The sequence below is a fragment of the Monodelphis domestica genome, chromosome 4 (genome assembly GCF_027887165.1).
Source record: "Monodelphis domestica isolate mMonDom1 chromosome 4, mMonDom1.pri, whole genome shotgun sequence".
Lineage (NCBI taxonomy): Eukaryota > Metazoa > Chordata > Mammalia > Didelphimorphia > Didelphidae > Monodelphis > Monodelphis domestica.
The window spans coordinates 362,458,145-362,475,139 of NC_077230.1; the positions used below are offsets into that span (position 1 = coordinate 362,458,145).

Below are 16,995 nucleotides of genomic sequence, written 5' to 3' on the forward strand. Positions count from 1 at the left end.
AATAGACGCAATACTTAAACCGAAGTCATATATTTGTATTCAAAATCTTCCAATTATAATTCAAAATTAGACTTGTTACACACCTCCCTGCCCCTCTTACCTTCCTTTGCAGATTTGGGATGTCCATGAATGCAAAACCTTTCATACATTAATCAGTTTTGCTGACTTAAAAAAAATTTTCCCCCCATACTTTTTAGGGAGACTGAAGGATACAGTAGAAGATTTCATGTACAAAACAAAAACCTGAGATATCAATAAGATTTTATTTTGTTCCCCAAAAAAGCGTGTATAGACATGGCAACATCATGCAGACAAAATGATGTCTTTCAAAAGCCATTGTGTGAAATAGAAGAAAGTACTATTTTTCAGGAACTTGCCCTATTCATACAGGAGATTAAGAACTGACTTGGCCAGCTGCTGTGAACCTGTCCAATAATTCTCTGCTGCTAGACTTTCTGACAAAGGCAAATCTAGGTTAGGATGCTCTACTACTATACTCAGATTGAGCCAGTAGGAAAAATGTATACAATAACAACATTAGAAAGGAAAAAAATTTAGAAAACTAATCAAAGGAGTGACAAACCAGTATTCCAGAGGACAATGATGAACCATGCCACTCACCTCCTGACAAAGAGGTCACTTTAGAGTGGATCTGGAAAAAAGAGAAAATAAATACTTATTATAATTTGGGTGGGGTAGGGGGACCCAAACCATTGTTGGTCTTAGTGTTCTTTATGTTACTCATTTATTTGTTTTTGTTTTTCAACTCTAGGTATATTGAAAATTAGCCCTCTCTTCAGAGATGTCAAAAACAAATAAATCCAAGTCAGGCTCTCGTTCTTCACGCTCGAGATCTGGATCAAGGTCTCGTTCTCGTTCATTTTCGAAGTCTCGTTCTCGGTCTCGATCAGTATCCCGCTCCAGGAAACGCAGGCTGAGGTAAGGACATGCAGCCATGCTTCTGTTATCGATCTATTGTGTAGCCTGTACACTTAGGTACCTTTTTATTAAATGACAATGTTAACTGTCCTTTATTACCTCTTCCCAGATTTCCATTCATCAGCATGAACATTTTCAAGCTTTTCAATATAAAGGAGTTAATTAGCTTGAGAAGCCTCATATCTGCTGAAATAAAAGGAAAACAAACTTTAATTAAAATGTTTCCTTCTATTCTTTATCCTTGCCTACTCTTTTTTAAAATCTTGAAAAGCCTAGGCAAAATTTTGCCTTTGATTTATTTATGAATAAAGGTAACTAAGCAAAATAATGGTATAATCAATTTGTAGGATTAGTGTTTAACCTATTTCAGGGAATTGAGTTTTATATATATGACAGTACCCATTTGTCCATATATTAATATGATCATTAGAAACTGACTGTATCTGCATATCAAAGCAGTTTTGGTAGGACCTCTAATTGGTGTTACTTTGTCAAGCAATAGATTGTTTTGCTGTATATCTCAGATAATGAAAATACATTTCAGAGTTTCCTGAAACATTAGAGTTAGGAGATGCCATAATGATGATGACCCTTCTCATTTTATGGCTAAGTAAACAAGACTCCAGTGGGAGATGAGGTGGACTCTGTGTAAGCTTGTTCACATGAGAAGAGCCAAGACTGGAAAACTGTCTACTAACCTTTAAATATGAAAAGACTCAGGCCTCTTCCTGATAACTCAAACTACTTTATAAAAATGTTTTAAAATCAAGAGTTTTTTATTCATTCAAATTAGTCTTCCCTCCACTTAATTTAAATTACTGAGGTTTTAATATGTGTGGACATGTTGTCTTAATCCTTATACTTTGCCTTTTTTCTTGTTTTGAATTTTTAATTTTCAGTTGATTAGGAAAGGAGTATTTCAGTTTTCATTTGTGTGGCTAATTTTTTTTGAAAGACAGCTCTTTCTGACTAAGGCTAAGGAAGAAAAGTCAACTTTTGAAAAAGTTCAGAGAAAAAAAGGAGTTTAGAAATCAACTTCAGAGTATATCTTAAGTGGTCATTGATTTCTTTGGATGTTACTGGAAATTAAAGAAAGGTCTGGTAACCTTGATAGGTTACTATAGAAGATTAAAAAAAAAAAAAGATTTTGCTACTTGAAACACCTTTCAGTTTTAAAATTGTATATAGAGTCCATTTTTCCTTAGGTGTATTGGTCATGAGGTTAAAAATATCTTTGGAAAAGGTCACTTGTTTCTTTAAGCTGTCATCTTAGTTGTATTCCTAGCACTCTTGTGCTTTTAAATAGCCCAGTAAATATGACACAGGAGTTTTTCCCTTCCAACATATTTTACTGAATCCTGAAATGCTTCATCTCCAGTTATCTGTGATGGGATATTGTTTTCCATTCAATTTTTTTCTTTATGGAGGTGTTTTATTGTATATCTTCCCCCTCTTTCCCCCTTGCATGTAAAAAATGAGTCTCATTCTATACACATTCACACACTCTCCAACTTGAGATGGTAAGCAATCTCATATAAATTTTACACTGTTTATTTTGTGTATGGAAACCCAAATAGAAAAAAAATTTAAAAGTGAAAAAAATTGCTTTGGTCTAGATTCAGACTTAGTTCTTTTTCTCTGGAAGTTAATGGCATTTTTTTTTATCATGAATTCTTTGTTTTCCATCATATTTAAAAGAAAACTGCTTTTTAATTTTTACCTCCACACTTTGATGTACAGTGTTTTTGTCTGTCTAACAAAATAGTTATCATTAGGGGTATTTTCAGCAATTTCTTTTTTGCCCAGGAGCCTTGTATTCAAGTCATTGTAATTTTTCTCAACTATAAGTCTCTTAAAGGTACACTTTTTAAGATTGCAGTTGGCATATAAACGTTTTGAAGTCCATAAATCTTAAGGGCATGATCCCCAGGTCCTTCTAAACATCAGGTAAAGACAAGCAAAGGTCCTAGGCAGGTCTTCTTTTTTCCTTGTCTCCTTTGCCTCCTGAAATCAGTTGATTATAGTCTGACTAGGAAAGGGAGAAAGAGAGAGAATGTATGTCTCCATCTTCTGCAGTACATCCATAAGGGTTAGAGTTAGATCTGCTTTGTTACCATCATACCATGGAAAAAAACAGTATTGGAAAAGAGTGCCTATATTTTGTTCCTCTTCCCCAATCCTGAAGCAGATGTATTTGCAGTTGGCTGCTCTGTTTTGAATTCTGCCTCGTCTGTTTCATGATTTTTTATTTTAATTTCCCCTAAACTACAAGGAAAGTATATTGTACAGAGTTGTGAAAACCTACACTTTAACCATCCAATTAGCTGCTGTGCTACAGAATGGGAGAAAATGGATTATTTCCATGTATTTCACAGAATGTATCCTTTTAAAGCAACTTCTTAAAATAACTTCATTTTGCAGTCCACAGAGACTCATGCCCGTGCATCTGTACAGTGACCCACAGGTTTTGGATGCAGTGTGCTACAGGCCCCTCACTAGTAATTGGTAACAAAAATGTAAATAGCCTCCTGAGGATGTGAACATGAATTATACTCCCACTTGGTGCTTTGGGTGGATCACATCTCTTCCACCTTCAGTATAATTTTTAATCCGGTCAGATTCAGTTTCAGAGCCTGCATCTGCCCCTTTTCTTTCTTATATTATTGTTTCTGTTTTCACATGAAAAAATGTTAAAGGTAAGGTTTTTTAATTGTACTAATAGTCAGTTAGCAACTTTGTATTGACATCTTTGTCAGATACTAGTGCCAAAACATTTTTATCCTTGAATAAAGACCCAAGTTTAAGGAAATCAGAATTATGAGAAACTAAGATCCAGTTGTATTGATTATATTGAGTATAGTCATACTGAGTATTTGCAATGCAAAAGTGGTAATTTGTTATAATTCTATTTTGAAAGAACATTGAATCTTTGTATTTTAAAAACAAGATTTCAGTACGTGTGTGGACAGACTTCTCCTATTCACACCTCTAGAAACCTAATAGTGCATTCTGTCAAGGATTGTTTGTTACAATCCCTAAGGGAGGTTGATAGGGGCCTCTGTTACAGAGCCACAGAGGATCCCATGAAAGAGACCTAGGTATTTGGTGTCAGACACTGCTGGTGGGAGCAGCTTTGCCTGGAAAGGATTATGTAAAAGTGTTTTTTGGTTGGTTGGTTTAAATCATAAATATGTGCAGATTCATATACAAAATAGGAGACCTGCCAGTGAATTAAATTCAGTGTCTTTATCCTGGTAGACTTTTCAGTAAATGTTCACATTGCTGTAAAATCTCCTCTCTCCATCTCAGTGCTGAGTAGCTCAGTGGATTGAGAGCCAGGCCTAGAGATGGGAGGTTCCAGGTTCAAACCTGGCCTCAGATACTTCCCAATTATGTGACCCTGAGCAAGTCACTTGATAATCTTTCTGTCAACTTCCTAATGACTTGCCCCTGTTCCAATAGAACTTTTTGTTTTAACTAAGAAGTAATTTTGTTTTAAAAAATCAATTCATTGGCTCATTCTTTCAGTGCATACTTCCTTCCACACCTATAGCAACCTGACCTTTACATGAAATAGTGATACTGTTTTCTGATAGCAACCCAAAGTCCAATGTTAATTTTTCCTGTTGATAGAAAGCCTGCCTCCCTGTCACAGATAAGCCCAACGTTTTTTAGTTAATGCCAAATCTTAGAGATTTTTGCACTATGATTTTAAAGCAAATAGTACCTAAAAAATTTTTTTTTAATCAATTACATATAATAACAAATTTTCACATAAGCTTTCTCAAGTTATATGGTCTAAGTTGTCTCCCTTCCTGCGTTCTCTCCCCCCACTTCCAGAGCTGGCAAGCAATTCTATCTGGGTTATACATGTATTATCATGCAAAACATATTTCCATATTGTTCATTTTGTAACTGAATGATCATATAAAACAAAAACTCAAATAAACAACTTTAAAATTATATGCTTTAAATTTTTCATCTGCATTCTTTCTCTGGAGATGAATAGCATTCTTTGTCATTAGTCCCTCAGAACTGTCCTGGATCATTATATTGCTGAGAGTAGCTAAGTCTGTCACATTTGATCATCCCATAATATTTCAGTATAATGTTCTCCTGGTTCTGCTTATTTCACTCTAGATCAGTTCGTGTAGGTCTTTTCATTTCTTTCTAAAGCCATCTTATCATTTCTTACACAAAATAGTATTTCATCAACATCTTATATTACAATCTATTTAGTCATTCCCCAATTGAGGGACATTCCCTTTAGTTTACAATTCTTTGCCACTGCCAAAAGAGCAGCTATGAATATTTTTTGTATAAGCTGGAGGGAGCCCCTTTTTTTAATCTCTTTGGGATACAGACCTAGTAGTGGTATTATTGGATCAAAGGGTATGCATTATTTTATAGCCCTTCAGGCATAGTTCCAAATTGCCCTCCAGAATAATTGGACCAGTTCACAACTCCACCAGCAATGCATTAGTGTCCCAATTTTGCCACGTTCCCTTCATTGTTTATCATTTTCCTTTACTGTCATATTGACCAATCTGATAAGTGTGAGGTGGTAACTCGGAGTTGTTTTATTTTATATTTCTCTAACCAAGAGGGATTTAGAACATTTTTCCATATGCTTATCGATAGCTTTGATTTCTTTCTCTGAGAACTGCTTATTCATATCTTTGACTATTTGCCAGTTTGAGAATAACTTGTATTCTTATAAATTTGACCTAGTTCTTTATATGTATGAGAAATAAGAACTTTATCAGAGAAATCTGTTACAAACCGCCACTCCAGTTTGTTGTTTCCCTTCTGATCTTGGTTACATTAGTTTTGTTTATACAAAAGTTTTTTAATTTAATAAAGTCAAAATTATTAGTACTATTTTTTATACTACCACCACCAGCACTACTACAATCATCCTTGTCAAATGAAGAGAATCAGTGCTAGAAATCTGGCAAATAACTTGGTTCTGCTCTGGAACGTATGGAGTTCTTTGAAACATCTACAACCTTATTAGGACAGTGAATTTTTATGTTCTCCTGATGTTAAGTTTACTACCAACCTCATATATACAGTAACCTCTCGTGGTAACATAGGGCATATTAGACAGTTGTAAAGTTGTGAAGCCAGATGTTAAATTCATGTGAATGTAATATTTTAACCTTTGACTTACTTTAGAGAAACTATCCATGGATATTTTTAAATTATGTGGTTTAGAGTGTTTAGCCAATCTAGTTTTTTAATGGATTCTATTGAATACCATAGAATTGATCCAGATAAGTGTAAGATATGGCTTGCTTGAGAAGCAAGTAAATTACTACAGCCAGGAAAGGTTTAATATATATAGATCAGGGTCTCAGGAACTATTACAATTGGGGGCATAAATACAAATACTATGGAACTTATTTTCCCAAATTTTAAGTTTTTTAGCTATTTTCTGTTCCCATGCTATTTATGTATTTGTGTGCATTAAAATATATTTTTAAATATTCTTCTATGTTTACATGATTCATTTTGTTTCCCATCCCCCTCCTGGAACCAATAAGCAATTCTACTGGGTTATACAAATGTTATCACTTTATACCTATTTCCATATTATTCATTTTTGCAACAAAGGAATCTTTTAAAACCAAAAACCCAAATTGTGTATCCATATAAATAAGAGATAAATCATATGTTTTTCTTCTGCATTTCTATTCTCACAGTTCTTTCTCTTGATGTGGATAACATTCATTCGCATAAGTTCCTCAGGATTATCCTGGATTGTTGCATTGTTAATAATAGTAAAGTCCATTATATTGGATAGTTCCACACTTTCTGTGTATGAAGTTCCCTTGGTTCTGCTTATTTCACTTTGCATCAGTTCATTGAGGTTCTTACAATTCATATAGAAATCCTCCAGTTCCTCATTCCTTACGGCACAATAATATTCCATCACCATCATATACCACAATTTTTTCAACCATTCCCCAATCAAGGGAGATCCCCTCATTTTTCAATGTTTTGCCACCACAAAGGGCATGGTTATGAATATTTTTGTACAAACATTTTTCATTATCTCTTTGGGGTACAGACCTAAGTGGTTTTGCTGGATCAAAGGGCATGCATTCTTTTAATGCCTTATGGGCATAATTCCAAATTGCCTTCCAGAATGGTTAGATTAATTCATAATTTCACCAGCAGTGCATTAGTGTCCCAATTTTGCCACATCTCCTCCAACATTTATTATTTTCCTTTACTGTCACATTGACCAGTCTGCTAGGTATGAGATGGTGGTTACCTCAGAGTTGTTTTGGTTTGTATTTCTCTAATTAATTAATTGTTGGTGGTTTTTATTACTTTATCTGAAAATTGCCTATCCATGTCCCTTGACTATCTGTTACTTGGGGAATGGCTTGATTTCTTGTACATTTGACTTGGTTCCTTATAAATTCGAGAAATTAGGCCTTTGGCAGAGGTTTTTGTTATAAACATTTTTTTTCTCAGTTTACTTCCCTTCTAATATTGATTGCATTGGTTTTGTTTGTATACAAAACCTTTTTAATTTAATATAATCAAAATTACTCATTTTATGTTTTGTAATATTCTCTATCTCTTGTTTGGTCTTAAATTTTTTCCTTTCCCATAGATCTGACAGGTATACTATTCTATGTTCACCTAATTTTGCTTATAATTTCCCTCTTGAAATCACTTACCCATTTCGAATTTAACTTGGTATAGGATGTGAGATATTGATCTAAACCTATTTTTCCCATACTGTTTTCCAGTTTTCCTAGCAGTTTTTGTCAAATAGTAGGCTCTTGTCCCAAAAGCTGGAATCTTTGGGTTTATCTAGCTTGCTGAGGTCATTTACCCCGAGCCTATTCCATTGATCCACCCTTCTGTCTTAGCTAGTCCCATATTGTTTTGATGATCACTGCTTTATAGTACAGTTTAAGACCTGGTACTGCTAGGCCTCCATCCTTCACATTTTGTTTTCATTAATTCCCTTGATATTCTCGATCTTTTGTTTTTCCAGATGAACTTTGTTATAATTTTTTCTAATTCTATATTTTGTTGGTAGTTTGATAGGAATGTATTAGCTCATCCTACCCATAAGCAATTAATGTTTTTCCATTTGTTTAGATCTGTTTTTATTTGTGTGGAAAGTGTTTTGTAGTAATGTTTATATAATTCCTGAGTTTGTCTTGGCAAAGAGATTCCCAAATATTTTATATTGTCTAGAGTGATTTTAAATGGAGTTTCTCTTTTCTAACTCTTGCTGCTGAGTTTTGTTGGAAATATATAGCAATACTGATGATTTATATATAATACTTATTTATTTTTTACCCTAGAACTTTGCTAAAGTTATTTCCTTAGTTTTTTAGTTGATTTCTTGGATTCTCTTAAATATACCATCATATCATCTGCAAAGTGATAGTTTAGTTTCCTCATTACCTACTTTAATCCCTTTAATGTCTTTTTCTTCTCTAATTATTACCTCTAGTATTTCTAATACAATATAAATAATAGTGGTGATAATGGGCATCCCTGCTTCACTCCTGATCTTATTGGGAAGGCTTCCCCATTGCAGATGCTAATTGATGGTTTTAAATAACAAATGCTTATTATTTTGAGGAAAGGCCCTTTTATTCCTATGCTTTTTGGTGTTTTCAATAGGAATGGGTATTGTATTTTGTCAAAGACTTTCTGCATCTATTGAGATAATGTAATTTCTATTAGTTTGGTTGTTGATATTGTCATTTATATGGATGGTTTTCCTAATATTGAACCAGCCTTGCATTCCTGTTATAAATACCACCTGGTCATAGAGAATATGCAGTAATATTTTAGCTAGCATTTTATTTAATATTTTTGCATATGTGTTCATTAAGGAGATTGGTCTATAGTTTTCTTTCTCTGTTTTTGGTTGTCCTGGCTTCAGAATCAGTACCATATTTATATCATAAAAAGAATTTGGTGAGACTCCTTCTTTGCTTATTTTGTCAGATAGTTTGTAGAGTATTGGGAAATTCTTTAAATGCTTGATAGAATTTACTTGTGAATCCATCTGGCCCTTTTAACTAAGTTTATTTGGAAGAACAAAAGATCAAGGATATCCAGGGAAATCATGAAAAAAAATACAAAGGAAGGAGGACTTGCAGTCCCAGATCTCAAACTATACTATAAAGCAGTGGTCATCAAAACAATTTGGTACTGGGAGGATCAGTGGAGTAAACTTGGGGTAAATGACCTCAGCAAGACAGTGTATGACAAACCCAAAGACCCCAGCTTTGGGGACAAAAATCCAGTATTTGATAAAAATTGCCAGGAAAATTGGAAGACAGTGTGGGAGAGATTAGGTTTGTATCAACACCTCACAATCAACACACTCTACACCAAGATAAACTCAGAATGGGTGAATGACTTGAACATAAAGAAGGAAACTAAGTAAATGAGATGAACACAGAATAGTATACATGTCAAACCTTTGGGATGGGAAAGATTTTAAAACCAAGCAAGACTTAGAAAGAGTCACAAAATGTAAAATAAATAATTTTGACTACATCAAATTAAAAAGGTTTTGTACAAACAAAACCAATGTAACTAAAATTAGAAGGGAAGCAACAAATTGGGAAACAATCTTCATAACAAAAACCTCTGACAAAGGTTTAATTACTCAAATTTACAAACAGCTAATCAATTGTATAAAAAATCAAGCCATTCCCCAATTGATAAATGGGCAAGGGACATGAATAGGCAATTTTCAGTTAAAGAAATCAAAACTATTAATAAGCACATGAAAAAGTGTTCTAAATCTCTTATAATCAGAGAGGTGCAAATCAAAACAACTCTGATGTATCACCTCACACCTAGCAGATTGGCTAACATGATAGTAAAGGAAAGCAATGAATGCTGGAGGGGATGTGGCAAAGTAGGGACATTAATTCATTGCTGGTGGAGTTGTGAACTGATCCAACCATTCTGCAGGGCAATTTGGAACTATGCCCAAAGGGTGATAAAGGACTGTCTGCCCTTTGATCCAGCCATAGCACTGCTGGGTTTGTACCCCAAAGAGATAATAAGGAAAAAGACTTGTACAAGAATATTCATAGCTGCACTCTTTGGTGGTGGCCAAAAATTGGAAAATGAGGGGATGCCCTTCAACTGGAGAATGGCTGAACAAATTGTGGTATATGTTGGTGATGAAATACTATTGTGCTCAAAGGAATAATAAAGTGGAGGAATTCTATGGGGACTGGAACAACCTCCAGGAAGTGATGCAGAGCGAAAGGAGCAGAGCCAGGAGAACGTTATACACAGAGACTGATACACTGTGGCACAATCAAATGTAATGGACTTCTCCATTAGTGTCAATGCAATGTCCCTGAACAATCTGCAGGGATCTAGGAGAAAAAACACTATCCACAAGCAGAGGACAAACTGTGGGAGTAAAACACCGAGGAAAGGCAACTGCTTGACTACAGGGGTGGAGGGGATTTGATCGAGGAGAGACTCTAAATGAACACCCTAATGCAAATACCAACAATATGGAAATGGGTTCGGACCAAGGACACATATGATATCCAGTGGAATTGCGCGTTGGCTATGGGAGAGGGGTAGCAGGGAGCGGGGTAAGGGGGAAGAAAATGATCTTTGTTTCCAATGAATAATGTTCAAAAATGACCAAATTAAAAAAAAAAAAAGATCAAGTTTGAGGGCAGCTGGGTGGCTGTAACAAGGGAATCACTTTAAAAGACTGATATATATATTAATTTAAGGTCGCCAAGGAATTCAGCTATGTAATTCCTAAATGAAAAACTCAAGTCAGCCGTCAGCCTTTTTTGGAGTTTAATTACAATAGGAATAAGAAAGGAATTAGAGATAGAGAGAGAGAAAAAGGGAGAGAAGGGAATAGGGCTTAAATACCCCTTCTGTTTAGTCTGGGCCAAAAGGCCCAAGCCCTTAGATAGCTGGGGCAAAGAAAAGAGATCAGTCCCTATTACTCACGTGTCCAAAATGGAGAAACAGTCTCAGAGGCCCCCACCTTCAGCTTCCTTCAGAGCAAGCCCCCTCCGAGCCCAGGAACCACACTGACCAAAACCTCAACCACCTCCCCGAGTCTTCAGACCCCCTATCTTTAAGGAAACCCTCCAAGTTGCCTCCCCTCTGTTCTCCCATCTCCCAATCCCTGTTCATCAATTTCCCTGTGCCAATGGAGGCTCTAGCTTAACCCAGGACCGCCCAGAGGTTTCTGGCTTTTGCACATGTCTGTTGAAGGTCATATTTTCAAATGATTAAATCTTTACTCCTTTGCTACAGCCCTTTCTAAATCCTGTTAACTTGAGTATGGTAGAGATTGGAATAATTAAATTTTGATCTAGGCTGCAGCCCTTACTCAATCCTATTAGGACTGAATAGGGTGGGGATTTATTCCAAGTATCTCCATTGTATCAATTCTAAAATCAATCAAGACTCAAAGAAATTCCTGTTCTATGCTTAAGCATAGGTCAAAGTCCTTTCCATTGTTCAGCAAAGGGTTTCTGTCCTAAAGTAATCTTAAGAAGGGAAGAGAAAGAACCTCCCATGCCAATGGGGTTCCCATTCCAATAGACTATCAGTAAGAAATTTTCCAAGTATGAAATATCCCAATGGTGAAATTTCCAACATTTATAAGTCTAAGGAAATTTGAGGTTTACAATCCCCCCTGATGATCATTGGGAGACTAGTCTCCCCATTGATCATTTAACATAATCATTTTGTAGTTCTAAATTCACTTCTAACTAAAGATATACACAATATTCAATTTTCTAGGAGAAATTAGAATAGTGAGAGAGGAAATAGAAAAGAAAAGAAAGCAAAACCAATGTTTGCTAGGCGCATTGACAGAAAACCAAATTAGGGGCAGTCCCTTTTGGCATAAATGTTACAATAAATGTTCAATCAAAAGTTCAGTCCAATCAATCACATCCAAAGTTCATTCTTGATCTTCTTGATGAAGTGTAGGTTTTTGGCATCTTTCTGCAACAGTTCATTCTCTGGATATAAAAGTTTCAAGCTTCTTTCTTGAAGATCTTTTCTCGAACAAAATCAAAATCTTTGAAATTTTTTATAACATGGCTCAGTGGATTGAGAGCCAGGCCCAGGTCCTGGGTTCAAATTTAGCCTCAGATACTTCCTAGCTGTGTGACCCTGGGCAAGTCACTTGACTCCCGTTGCCTAGTCCTTTCCACTCTTCTGCCTTAGAACCAATATACAGATTCTAAGACAAAAGGTAAGGGTTAAAAAAAAAGAGAGAAAGAGAGATCTATTCTGGAAAAATGGGACTGGCCCATAAGATTAAGAGATGGGGTTCTAGATATGCTTCTGCCCTCAAAGCAAAAGATCAGGGTACATAGGGCTCTATCTACTGTGCTGCCTAGCTACCTCAGTTCCCTAGATCTTTTCTTTTTTCTTAAAAGCATAGATTTTTTTCACATATTTAATATAATATGTAAGATAATATAATGTATACAATTTATTATAATATGTACAGAATTATAATAAATATGCTTATCCAAGAGAAACAAACAAAGAAAAGTATTCTTTTGCCTAGTTGCCATGTTGTCATGTAATTGAGCAAAATAGCTTTTAATTATTGCCTTAATTTCCTCTTCATATTAGAGGTGAGATCACTGTTTTCATTCATGATACTGTTAAATTCTCTTCTTTTTTTATTAGATTAATCAATACTTTTTTTTCAAAATACCAGCTCCTAGTCTTTATTTATTGGTTCAATAGTTTTTCTTACTTTCAATTTTATTAATTTCTCCTTTGGTTTTTTTTAATGATTTCCAATTTGGTCTTTACCTGAGGGTTTTTAATTTGTTCTTTTCCTAGGTTTTTTTCCCCCATATGATTTAAAGATTGTACCTTCTTGGGAATCTAAAAAAAAATCACTATATTCCCTAATGCTTTTTTTAATGTTGAAGCTATTTGCATATACTGTGTGAAAGCATTTACTTTATTTGAATTAAGAAATACATGATACTCTGTGTAACTGTAGGTTTTCATTTATCTCAGTAGTAAGAAAACTATTTTAACATCTCATCAAGCTTGCTTAAATAGAGGTTTTTGCCTTTATAAAATCATAATCTGATTATGGACCCATAATAATCCATTCAAGTAGTAAGATTAATTATTTTCAAATATTTACTTTTAGCATCAAAAAGCAAATGAAGAACAAAGTCCTTGGGAAGCAGATATCATTCAAGAGTATCTTTGTCAGGATTTTTAGGAAGAATATGATACTTTTTTCCCCAGTGATTAGCTGCATCAAAAGTAGAAACCATTTTCTCTCTTTTCAGTTCTAGGTCGCGTTCCAGATCATATTCTCCAGCTCATAACAGAGAAAGGAATCATCCAAGAGTATATCAGAACCGAGATTTCCGAGGTCACAACCGAGGCTATAGAAGGCCCTATTATTTCCGTGGTCGCAACAGAGGCTTTTATCCGTGGGGCCAGTATAACCGAGGAGGCTATGGAAACTACCGGTCAAATTGGCAGAATTACCGCCAAGCATATAGCCCTCGACGGGGCCGTTCTCGATCTCGGTCCCCAAAGAGAAGGTCCCCTTCACCCAGGTCTAGGAGCCATTCTAGGAACTCTGATAAGTCTTCCTCTGACAGGTCAAGGCGCTCTTCATCTTCTCGGTCTTCCTCTAACCATAGCCGAGTTGAATCTTCTAAGCGCAAATCTGTAAAGGAGAAAAAATCCTCTTCCAAGGATAACCGGCCATCACAGGCTGCTGGAGATAACCAAGGTGATGATTCCAAGGAGCAGCCTTTTCCTGGAGGTACCTCTCAGGATGCCAAACCATCAGAGAGCTCAAAGCCATGGCCTGAGGCCACTACCTATGGTGCTGGCTCAGCATCAAGAGCTGCTGTGTCTGAGCTGAGCCCCCGAGAGCGTAGTCCTGCCCTCAAAAGCCCTCTCCAGTCAGTGGTGGTGAGGCGGCGGTCTCCTCGACCTAGCCCTGTACAGAAATCCAGTCCTCCACTCTCCACGCCTTCTCAGATGGGCTCGGCTCTGCAGAGCAGCACTGGCTTTCAGGCTGGAGCTCACCAAGGCCAATTTGATCATGGTGCTGGGGGCTTGAGCCCATCCAAAAAGAGCCCTGTGGGTAAGAGTCCCCCAGCCATTGGTTCCACATACGGCTCTTCATCACAGAAGGAGGAAGCATCTGCTCCAGGAGGAGCAGCGTATTCAAAGAGGCAAGTATCATGTTTTTCTTATCTTGCCTCATGTCATGTGGTATACCAGCTGGGTATTGATTTTAATGTGGTATAGATGCCAAAAACTATTTGTGGTGAAGGAAAATAGTGATTTTTGTTTTCCAAGTCAAATTTGTGATTAATAGTAGCAAGGTAACACTGTTCCCTGAAACTTTGTTTAGCAAAGTTAAAAAAAAAAGACAAAAGTTACACAAGGAAATCTTTAGCTTAACTCTAGCTTTCCTACCTTCCTGAATTTGTATTGCAGCATAAAGTTTCTTTAGACTACTCTGCCATGGTGTTTTCACATTTAAAATTTGCCTTGGAATCTGCCAATGTGTCTATAAACCAGAGAGCAGTAGAGCTTTGTGGGTCAGCCATCAAACAGTATGGTCTTTGCCAGAGTGAATGACCATTGGAACGGTTAGCATTCACCTGCTAGTATCCACCGTCTACTATGACCGATCTGCACCAGCCCATCATTGTGAAGAGCTGCTTACTCACACATTCAACTCAGGAGATCTGGGCAGAATGGGGAAGTCCAAGGCTTATGCCCAGGAATGCCTTATTTTAAAACTGCAAGGTGGGTGTATATCCCAATAAAAAGCCACCAGGCTGCATTTTAAGAGAGGACGTGGCAAAAATACCCCTGTCTATCTGCACGGTGAGTGGAATGTGGATCTTGTTTCTTTTTTGTGTGAGTGTTTTGAGGAATAGGGCAACAGGAATAGTCCATGGTCTTATGGCTGTTAGAGAGTATACTCTGCCATTGACTTCACTTTGCCTCCCCTGGCAGGCATCCTTTCTGTTGCTCTGCCCTTGAGTCTTTTTCTCCCTGAAGAATATGTTTATTGACTTTTTTTTTTAAGATGCCTAACCTCCCTCTGATGCTTTGTTTTAATTTCAGTGCACTAGATGTTCTACTTTAATTATCCCAATGAAGTGGATCATATCTCCCTTGTTCAGTTCTCAATAAATACATTTTTAAGTGGTTCTCATACCATGTTTGTAGACAGCTATCCTCATTAGAAGAATTTATTATGAGATTCATTTTCCACAAGAAAAACCCCACATTAACATTTGTTTTTATTTGTATTTGCAGTAGATGAGATGTTTAGATCTTCTAAGCGACTTGCATCAAATTTGAAGTCGCTTTTGAGACTTTTATTTCCAATGTGTATTATATAAAGCAAAACAATCCAAGGTTGAACGTTCTGGTGTGTTAACTCTGCTGAAAGTAGATTTATAAATGACTGAGTGGAGGTGTTGGGTAAGACCTTAATTTTTTTTCATAGACTTAAGTCTATACAGGTAAGTTGATTCTTTTAGTACTTTAAAAATGCCCTCTGCTGTTCCCTCTTTGCTCTTTTTGCCATACGTTCCCATGTCCTGTATACATTTCTTTAGAATTAGGTGCATAAATCTACATGAGATTTAACAAATGTATTCAAAATTAGCTCCATTGTAAAACTTTTGGCAACTTTGGAAGCAAAAATTCTTGAACTTGAAAAACAAAATCCCAAAGCCTAATCAAATTGCTTAAGAAATCTTTTTTGTATGTATATGTTTATGTTTCTATAAATAGGTATTTGGAAGAGCAGAAGTCTGAGAATGGGAAAGATAAGGAACAGAAACTAACAAATGTTGATAAGGAAAAAATAAAAGAGAAAGGGAGCTTCTCTGAGTTGGGCTTGGGAGATCCAAAAGTGAAGCCTGACCCTTTTGCTCCCAAAGCTGATGCTGAGAAACCTTTTAGGGGCAGTCAGTCACCCAAGAGATATAAGCTCCGAGATGATTTTGAGAAGAAGATGGCTGAGTTTCACAAGGAGGAGATGGATGAATCAGACAAGGAGAAGGCCAAGGGCCGTAAGGAGTCAGAGTTTGAGGATGAGCCCAAATTTATGTCCAAAGTCATCGCAGGCACCAGCAAAGGTCAGGAGGATGAGCGGCCCGGCAAATGGGAAGGCTTGGTGTACATGCCAGGGGGTAAGGAGAAGCAGAGAAAGGCGGAAGAGCTAGAGGATGACACCTATGGCGACAGGCCCAAGAAGGAAGAGCGGGCGGCCACCAAGAGGACCGAGGCCACCACACACCGGGGCTTCGTGCCAGAGAAGAACTTCCGGGTGACTGCCTACAAGGCCCTGCCGGAGAAGAGCTCATCACCACCACCTCCACCGCCTAGGAAGGCCACTGCCACCACCCCGGCTACTGCTGCCCCTGGCGACAAGCTGGGCCCAGCCCGGGCCGAGAGCCTTCCCCTGGGCAAGTCCTCCTTCTCTATCACCCGAGAGGCCCAGGTCAACGTGCGAATGGACTCCTTCGATGAGGACCTGGCCCGGTGAGGCAGCCAGGGAGGGAGGCAGGCCTGAGAGGGAGGGGGAGGGTAGGCCAGCCAGCCCCAACTCCCAGGCAGCCTCAGGGCAGCAGCTGCCCTTGGACCCTAGGGGGCGCCGTAGGGCAGGGCAGAAGGCAAGATGGCTGCTTCAAGGAAGGAGTGAGTGAGCAGGGGTCCTCCTGCCCTGGCCTATGGGCCTCTCTGGAGGGCCTGCCTGTCCACCTGTGACTGGGGTTGGGACTAAGAGAGTGTGAGGGTCCTTCTCTCCTCTCCTCCTGGCAGGGCCTGCTCTTCCTGGGCCTGGTCTTTGCCTTGGCCTGTGCCCCTTGGGCCTGTTCCCAGCTAGGCCTATCTTAGGCCTGCTCTTCCTGGGCTGGGTTTAGTTCCTACCTCCTGCTCCTGGGCCTTGATGCCATGTGCTGAGGAGGTGCCCAAAAAAGGCCCCCCTAGGATGTTGGGGGGAGGGGGAACTTATTTGAGGGTTCTTCA

The 16,995-nt window shown here is 37.7% G+C and overlaps 1 protein-coding gene across 4 annotated transcripts in view; it reads left to right on the forward strand.

The window, feature by feature from the left end:
• The window catches only part of THRAP3 (thyroid hormone receptor associated protein 3), a 109,073-nt gene that overhangs the window by 78,195 nt on the left and 13,883 nt on the right, over positions 1–16,995 (forward strand). For all 4 annotated transcript variants that reach the window (XM_056795151.1, XM_056795152.1, XM_056795153.1 and 1 more), the window contains 3 exons: positions 773–939; positions 13,266–14,171; positions 15,757–16,509. In XM_056795151.1, coding sequence (XP_056651129.1) covers positions 803–939; positions 13,266–14,171; positions 15,757–16,509 — 1,796 coding nt within the window. In that variant the 5' untranslated portion in view covers positions 773–802. The remainder of the gene's footprint in view (positions 1–772; positions 940–13,265; positions 14,172–15,756; positions 16,510–16,995) is intronic.